At 54.7% G+C, this 8,602-nt stretch overlaps 1 protein-coding gene across 1 annotated transcript in view; it reads right to left on the bottom strand.

The window, feature by feature from the left end:
* Positions 1-565: 565 nt before the first annotated feature.
* The window catches only part of LOC142906748 (uncharacterized), a 19,717-nt gene continuing 11,680 nt past the window's right edge, over positions 566-8,602 (bottom strand). The window contains exons 3-4 of the mRNA XM_076055160.1: positions 5,299-5,723; positions 566-1,120 (exon numbers count right to left, since the gene is read on the bottom strand). Of these exons, the coding sequence (XP_075911275.1) occupies positions 871-1,120; positions 5,299-5,723 (675 nt within the window). The 3' untranslated portion in view covers positions 566-870. The remainder of the gene's footprint in view (positions 1,121-5,298; positions 5,724-8,602) is intronic.

The following is an 8,602-nucleotide window of genomic DNA, read 5'->3' as shown; positions in this document are numbered from 1 at the left end:
GTTGACTACCTCGCCTGGTGTGCAGGAGGTCGTGGGTTCGACCCCGACCCTGACGATGCCTGCTGCTGCTGTGTATTTGGAGTCTGTGTCTCTCTCCCTATCATCATCAAGGTGGCTTGGAGGATGTTAACTACCTCGCCTGGTCTACAGGAGGCTGTGGGTTCGATCCCGACACTAACGATGCCTGCTGCTGCTGTATATTCGGAGTTTGTGTCTCTCTCCCTATAATCATCAAGGTGGCTAGGAGATGTTGACTACCTCGCCTGGTGTACAGGAGGTCGTGGGTTCGATCCCGACACTAACGATGTCTGCTGCTTTTGTATATTTGGAGTCTGCGTCTCTCTCCCTATCATCATCAAGGTGGCTAGGAGATGTTAACTACCTCGCCTGGTCTACAGGAGGTCGTGGGTTTGATCCGGGACACTAACGATGCCTGCTGCTGTATATTTTTGTGTCTCTCTCTCTTTTGTCGGGGCCCGTTGACGAGTCATTTGCCAAGTGCACTTGATCTCTTAACGTCTTGGGCCACGGCGCAGGAATGTGGAATGAGCTGACCTCTCCCCCCCCCCCCCCAATCCGGGACATCACCGGCCCTTCCAGAACATTCCCTCCGCCCGGTTGGTGTTCGGGACTGGCTCACTTGGGGTCACCTGCCGATGGGGCCGCAAGCGAACGCCCACGCCCTACCCCTTGGCGTCCTGGGCCCCGGCGCGGGAATGTGGAATGAGCCGCCCTCTCCCCAATTCTACCATATCACCACCCCCACCACCACCACCCCCCGTGGTGGTGGTGGTGGTGGTAGGGGTTGTGGTAGGGACGGGCTCGTTTGGGGTCACCTGCCGATGGGGTGTTAATCGAGCGCCTCTCGCCCTACCCCTTGACGTCCTGCGCCCCGGCGCGGGAACGTGGAATGCGCGCCTCGTGCTGCCTCGCGCGCAGCCTCAGCGCCGCGATGCTGGACGCCCGCAGCTCGGCCAGGTCGCAGGCCGGAGCCCGGCCCTCGCCCGGAGGCGCCGGGGGCTCCGGCGTCGCCTCGCCGGGCACGGCCCGCCAGGCGAGGACGGTGGCCTCGGCCTCGGCCTCGGATCGTGGCGTGGGCGGCGACCGCGTGGCCAGGAACCTGGGGGGCCGGGGGAGGGGAGGTGGTGGTGGGGGTGGGGGGGGAGATTGCAAAATAAACTAAACCGGCGTCGGCTCTATGGGTTCCGTGCAAAGTGAATGTCGTGGACGTCTCTGCAACCGATCGCAGGGAGGCGGTCGCGTGCAACCGGTCACAGGGAGGCGGTCGCGAGCAACCGGTTGCAGGGAAGCGGTCGCGTGCAACCGGTCGCAGGGAGCGGTCGCGTGCAACCCGTGGGTTGGTGTCCAGGAGGAGTTGTACCCCCTGGCTCTGCCAGGCAGAAGGCGGCACGTAGCGCGGTTTGCTACGTAGGGTGCGAAAGAAGTTCCAGTGCCCACGCCACTCGCCACTAAGTGACGGTGGCGTCACCACGGCGCCTGTGCCAGGCTAGGTGCACTTTGAGGGTAACACGTGAAGTGTCGAAGGATCGCTGCTGGCAGGAGGAGGTCACGGGACAGACCCAGCAGGTGCCATGGGTTGACTGACTGAGATGACCACTGGTAGATTCACCACCAGCTGTACCCCCCTACTGTGCCAATTTGTGGAGTTTTATCCGCCCGGCGCTCCGCTCGTTGTTGTGAGAGCGTCGCTCCTCTGCCCTCCGCTGCAGTTGCTGGAGGGCGACTGCCTCCAGCTGCCCAGTAGCCTCAGGGTGCACCTAGCCTGGCACTGCCCAGTAGCCTCAGGGTGCACCTAGCCTGGCACTGCCCAGTAGCCTCAGGGTGCACCTAGCCTGGCACTGCCCAGTAGCCTCAAGGTGCACCTAGCCTGGCACTGCCCAGTAGCAGTGGCGTTCTTCACGAGCCTCTTCCGCAGAGGCTGATCTTGACACCGCTGGTACCGCTCATCGGCAAGTCCACTCAGCTCCACATCCTCCTGTACCGCATCAGCTCCATCTCTCCTCCAGCTCATGCTGCGCCCGTTTAGCCCCCTCTATCCGGCCAAACAGAAGCTGCTTGGGCATGCGGTCGCTGGGCATGCGGGCGACATGGGAATGTGTCCAGATCTTTCAAGGATTTGTGAGCTCCTTACACAATCCAGCCTGCTGGTTAAACTCAGGATGGATCGTGGGCAGGCACAGCCTAAATGTTTCTAGGCTGGGCCTAAATGTTTCTAGGCTGGCATGCCTACGATGCAAAAAAAGTTCACACACACATAGCACGGTTGGTGCGAAAGAAGTCCAACGCACACGCAGCACGTACACGTAGTGACGTTAAGGGTGTCACTGTGGTGTTAGAACCAGGCGCTGTCACAAGACTGCTACTGTGCATCTGGAACCTCTCCCTGGGGCCAGAGTGAGTACGGCACGCGAGCGGGGCCCTAGCGGGCATCGGCCTGGCGACGGCCTGAGAGAGGGCAAGTCGGGACTTGGTAGTCTGGGTGAGCCCGAGAGGGCACGTGACCGGGACAGGGTAGGGAGAGGGAGCCAGAGGGGGGCTTGAGGGACACGCGGCGCTAGGCCTAGATCCTGCTGGAAAGGTCTCGAAGGGGGCGTGGCCGAGGGCGGAGCGAGGCCGCGCCCAGGGGCATAAAGGGGCGGTCCCCGAAGCGTCCTCGGAATGGACGCCACGTCCCTCCGATCTACGGTCTCCGCTCGGCATCGTGGGTCAGTCACGAGGTTACTGACTGACCCGGTTATGTCGTTAGCCCTGTTGGGGCCTAGTTAGTGCGTGTGTACGTTTATGTCGCTAGCCCTGTTGGGGTCTAGTTAGTGCGTGTGTACGTTTATGTCGCTAGCCCTGTTGGGGCCTAGTTAGCGCGTGTGTACGTTTATGTCGCTAGCCCTGTTGGGGTCTAGTTAGTGCGTGTGTACGTTTATGTCGCTAGCCCTGTTGGGGTCTAGTTAGTGCTTGTGTACGTTTATGTCACTAGCCCTGTTGAGGTCTAGTTAGTGCGTGTGTACGTTTATGTCACTAGCCCTGTTGGGGTCTAGTTAGTGCGTGTGTACGTTTATGTCGCTAGCCCTGTTGGGGTCTAGTTAGCGCGTGTGTACTTTTATGTCGCTAGCCCTGTTGGGGTCTAGTTAGCGCGTGTGTACGTTTATGTCGCTAGCCCTGTTGAGGTCTAGTTAGCGCGTGTGTACGTTTATGTCGCTAGCCCTGTTGGGGTCTAGTTAGTGCGTGTGTACGTTGATGTCGCTAGCCCTGTTGGGGTCTAGTTAGTGCGTGTGTACGTTTATGTCGCTAGCCCTGTTGGGGTCTAGTTAGTGCGTGTGTACGTTGATGTCGCTAGCCCTGTTGGGGTCTAGTTAGTGTGTGTGTGCGTTTATGTCGCTAGCCCTGTTGGGGTCTAGTTAGTGCGTGTGTACGTTTATGTCGCTAGCCCTGTTGGGGCCTAGTTAGTGCGTGTGTACGTTGATGTCGCTAGCCCTGTTGGGGTCTAGTTAGTGCGTGTGTACGTTTATGTCGCTAGCCCTGTTGGGGTCTAGTTAGTGCGTGTGTACGTTTATGTCGCTAGCCTTGTTGGGGTGTAGTTAGCGCGTGTGTACGTTTATGTCGCTAGCCCTGTTGGGGTCTAGTTAGTGCGTGTGTACGTTGATGTCGCTAGCCCTGTTGGGGTCTAGTTAGTGTGTGTGTGCGTTTATGTCGCTAGCCCTGTTGGGGTCTAGTTAGTGCGTGTGTACGTTTATGTCGCTAGCCCTGTTGGGGCCTAGTTAGTGCGTGTGTACGTTGATGTCGCTAGCCCTGTTGGGGTCTAGTTAGTGCGTGTGTACGTTTATGTCGCTAGCCCTGTTGGGGTCTAGTTAGTGCGTGTGTACGTTTATGTCGCTAGCCCTATTGAGGTCTAGTTAGTGCGTGTGTACGTTTATGTCGCTAGCCCTGTTGGGGCCTAGTTAGTGCGTGTGTACGTTTATGTCGCTAGCCCTGTTGGGGTCTAGTTAGTGCGCGTGTACGTTTATGTCGCTAGCCCTGTTGGGGTCTAGTTAGCGCGTGTGTACGTTTATGTCGCTAGCCTTGTTGGGGTCTAGTTAGTGCGTGTGTACGTTTATGTCGCTAGCCCTGTTGGGGTCTAGTTAGTGCGTGTGTACGTTTATGTCGCTAGCCCTGTTGGGGTCTAGTTAGTGCGTGTGTACGTTTATGTCGCTAGCCCTGTTGGGGCCTAGTTAGTGCGTGTGTACGTTTATGTCGCTAGCCCTGTTGGGGTCTAGTTAGTGCGTGTGTACGTTTATGTCGCTAGCCCTGTTGGGGTCTAGTTAGTGCGTGTGTACGTTTATGTCGCTAGCCCTGTTGAGGTCTAGTTAGTGCATGTGTACGTTTATGTCGCTAGCCCTGTTGGGGCCTAGTTAGTGCGTGTGTACATTTATGTCGCTAGCCCTGTTGGGGCCTAGTTAGTGCGTGTGTACGTTTATGTCACTAGCCATGTTGAGGCCTAGTTAGTGCGTGTGTACGTTTATGTCGCTAGCCCTGTTGGGGTCTAGTTAGTGCGTGTGTACGTTTATGTCACTAGCCCTGTTGGGGTCTAGTTAGTGCGTGTGTACGTTTATGTCGCTAGCCCTGTTGGGGTCTAGTTAGTGCGTGTGTACGTTGATGTCGCTAGCCCTGTTGGGGTCTAGTTAGTGCGTGTGTACGTTTATGTCGCTAGCCCTCTTGGGGCCTAGTTAGTGCGTGTGTACGTTTATGTCGCTAGCCCTGTTGGGGTCTAGTTAGTGCGTGTGTACGTTTATGTCGCTAGCCCTGTTGGGGTCTAGTTAGGGCGTGTGTACGTTTATGTCGCTAGCCCTGTTGGGGTCTAGTTAGTGTGTGTGTACGTTTATGTCGGTAGCCCTGTTGGGGCCGTCCATAAATGACGTCACGCGATTTTGGACGCTTTTTGACCCCCCCCCCACGTCACAAAAAGTCAGACAGACCCCCCCCCCGCCACGCCCCCAAAACCATATTTCCAGAAAATAAAACATGCTTCAACTCGCTTTAAACTATCGTCATTGTAGTGCGTATTCAATGTGGCGCTGCACTCTGATGTTGTAGGAGAAAACATTTATCATAAAGTCTAATTAATTCAGTGGAACGTGTTTTCCATATTTATTTATAAAGTTTCGCGTTTTGATGTGACGTCACATTTCTCAAACTCCCCCCCCCCATCGTCACAAATGTCTGACCCCTCCCCCCCCCAGGTGCGTGACGTCATTCATGGACGGCCCCTAAATCGCGTTGAGTCAAGCGGTGGACAAGAGGGCTGACCTTCTGAAGTGCTCAGCCAGGGACGGAATCCTCAGGGTCAGTGTCACGCCTCTCTCGGGCAGCAGTCCCGGGGGGCACACCGTGGGCAGCAAGGCAGCCTGCCCACGGTCCTGCTGGTGAGCGTGGTGAGGATGGTGAGTGTCCTGGTGAGTGTCCTGGTGAGCGTGCTGATGGTGGTGAGTGTGGCGAGCGTGCTGGTGAGCGTGGTGATGGTGAGTGTGGCGAGCGTGCTGGTGAGCATGGTGAGGATGGTGAGTGTGGCGAGCGTGATGCTGAGCGTGCTGAGGATGGTGAGTGTGGTGAGTGTCCTGGTGAGTGTCCTGGTGAGTGTGCTGGTGAGTGTGCTGGTGAGTGTGCTGGTGAGTGTATTGTTGGTACATTTTGGCTCTCTTGCGCCATTTGGCGCGACGGTTCTGAAACCAAACCTGGAGAAAGCATCACCACCACCATCATCATCATCACCATCACCACACCACCACCACCATCATCATCATCACCACACCATCACCACCATCACCACCACCACCACCATCATCATCACCACCACCATCATCACCACCACCATCACTACCATCACCATCATCATCGTCATCACTACCATCACCACCATCACCACCATCACCACCACCACCACCATCACAACCATCACCACCACCATCACAACCATCACCGCCACCATCATCATCACCACCATCACCACCATCACCACCACCATCACCACCACCACCACCATCACCACCACCATCATCACCACCACCATCACCACCACCATCACCACCATCAGCACCACCATTACCATCATCAACAACAACAACCGCCATTCGCCACGAAGTGGCGGTGACGTCACCAAACATCCTCCTGTATCACTCCAACTCTTCTCTAGCCCGTGCCGCGCCCGTTTAGCCCCCTCGATCCGGCCGAACAAAAGCTGCTTAGGCATGCGGTGGCTGGGCATGCGGGCTACATGACCCAGCCATCGCAGCCTTCCCCGCCGGAGGAGCTCACCGATGGGACTCTGTCCAGATCTTTCAAGAATTTGTGAGCTCGTCACACAATCCAGCCTGGTTAAACCCAGGATGGATCGTAGGCAGGCCAGCCTAAATGTTTCTAACCGGCGAAGATGTTCCACTAGGGGGGTCCACGTTTCGTAAGGGAGGGAATGACCGTGGCTGAGAAGGCCTGAAGCTTAGTGCGGAGCGACAGACCAGGTAGCTTCCACACAGCGTTACGCAACAGATGAAAAGATATTGCCGCTCGACTGATTCGGAGTGAGACCTTTGCTGTTAAACTGGAGCCGGTCATAAGCACACAGCCCAGGTATGAGAAACTCTCCACTCTCTCCACTACTGCCCCATCACCAATTGGGAGTTGTGGGGGTGGAGTGTCCGATGGTACAAAATACCCAGGCAGGTGCTTAGTTTTGGTGGGGTTGATGGAAAGGCCCCATCTCTTAGTGACAAGCACCAGGTTCAGCAGCAGCGTCTCCAACTCCTCCTCTGAATGAGCAGCAATTACCAAATCATCGCCATACATAACGTGGTTAAGCAATAGGGAGCCATCCCTTGACTGCACCCGGGCATCGATCAGCCTCCCATTGTATCTGTACCAAATGGAAATTCCTCTGGTACAGCTATCGAAGGCATCACGAACTACGTGGTCAAAATAAATGTTAAATAATGTGGGAGCCAGAGGACATCCCTGTCGCACCCCAAGGTGTACAGGGAATGGCTCCGACTCCCGGACAAGTAGTTTTACCCGGGCCCGCTCACCATCATGAAGGTCCTTAATGATCGTGAGCAGAGGGTCAGGGACTCCGAAAGTACGAAGAACAACCCAGAGCCCAGGCCTACTGATGGCATCATAGGCCTTGACCAGGTCAATAAAGCAGAGATGTAGGTCGTGCTGGAATTCCCTACACCCCTGCTGTAGCAGACAGACAGAAAATATGGCATCTGTGCAGGACCGCCCTTTCCTGAAACCGCATTGGGGCCTCTCCTCAGCGTGCCTGGCAAGGCGATGTTGAATAATCCTTGCCAGGACCTTTTCTGGCACACTGAGGAGTGAGATGCCCCTGTAGTTGTTACAGTCTGTGCGGTCCCCCTTCTTATAGAAGGGGACCACCAGGGCATTCTTCCAATCCTGCGGAACCCGTCCAGTCATAGACGCCTGTCCCCCCGGGGCCTCCGGCACAAGCTTATTTATTACATTTTTCGGTCGTGGTTTAGCGGGAATTAATTGAAGGTGGAGGGGTTACCAGCCCCTCGCACCCGTCCAGAGCCTCCATTTGGCCACCGTGGTGGTCACAGACGCCATGAGGGGAAAGGCCAATTGGAATTGCCCTTCCCCCCACAGCACTGTCCACGACAGCGTTGCCCATCCGGCACCACAAGGAGGTAGGGGGTTGTTTTTATCAGACCACCATCACCGCCATTACCACCATCATCATCACCACCACCACAATCACCACCATCACCACCATCACCACCATCATCACCACCACCACCATCACCACCATCACCACCATCACCACCATCGCCACCATCACACCATCACCACAACCATTACCACCATCATCATCATCACCACCACCACCATCGCCACCACCACCATCACCACCACCACCACCACCATCGCCACCATCATCAACACCACCACCATCATTACCACCATCACCAACACCACCATCATCATCATCACCATCACCACCATCACCACCACCATCTCCACCATCACCACCACCACCATCACTACCACCATCGCCACCATCATCACCACCATCATCACCACCATCATCAAAATCATCACCACCATCATCACCATCATATCCACCATCATCGTTATCAATATTATCAATATATCATCATCACATATCATAGATCAATATCATATCATCGATATCAATATTATCATAGATCATCTATATGACTATCATCAATCTCATCGATATGGTCATACATAGCAGTTGCAGTTGCAATATGATCATAGATCATCTATATCACAAATCATAGATCATTATCGATCATCAATATATCATCGATATCAATATTTTCATAGATCATAATTACGATCATCAGTACTATCAACACAATGATCAATATAACCATACGTCGACATGACCATTGACCATCAATAAAATCATCGATCACCATCATGAATACTATGATTACGATCATACATCATCATTTCCAATATGATCAATAATAGGCATAATGCATAAAGATCAGCATTATCAATGTGAGTACCGTGGACCATCATCGATGTAGATTATCACGACCAACATAATCATCAATAATCAATATCATCG

Source organism: Petromyzon marinus, chromosome 70 (genome assembly GCF_048934315.1).
Source record: "Petromyzon marinus isolate PM22_M1 ecotype Great Lakes invasive population chromosome 70, UKy_Petmar_22M1.pri1.0, whole genome shotgun sequence".
Taxonomy (NCBI): domain Eukaryota; kingdom Metazoa; phylum Chordata; class Hyperoartia; order Petromyzontiformes; family Petromyzontidae; genus Petromyzon; species Petromyzon marinus.
The sequence above is the reverse complement of the archived record's forward strand: the minus strand, read 5'-3'. Positions and strand labels throughout refer to the sequence as shown.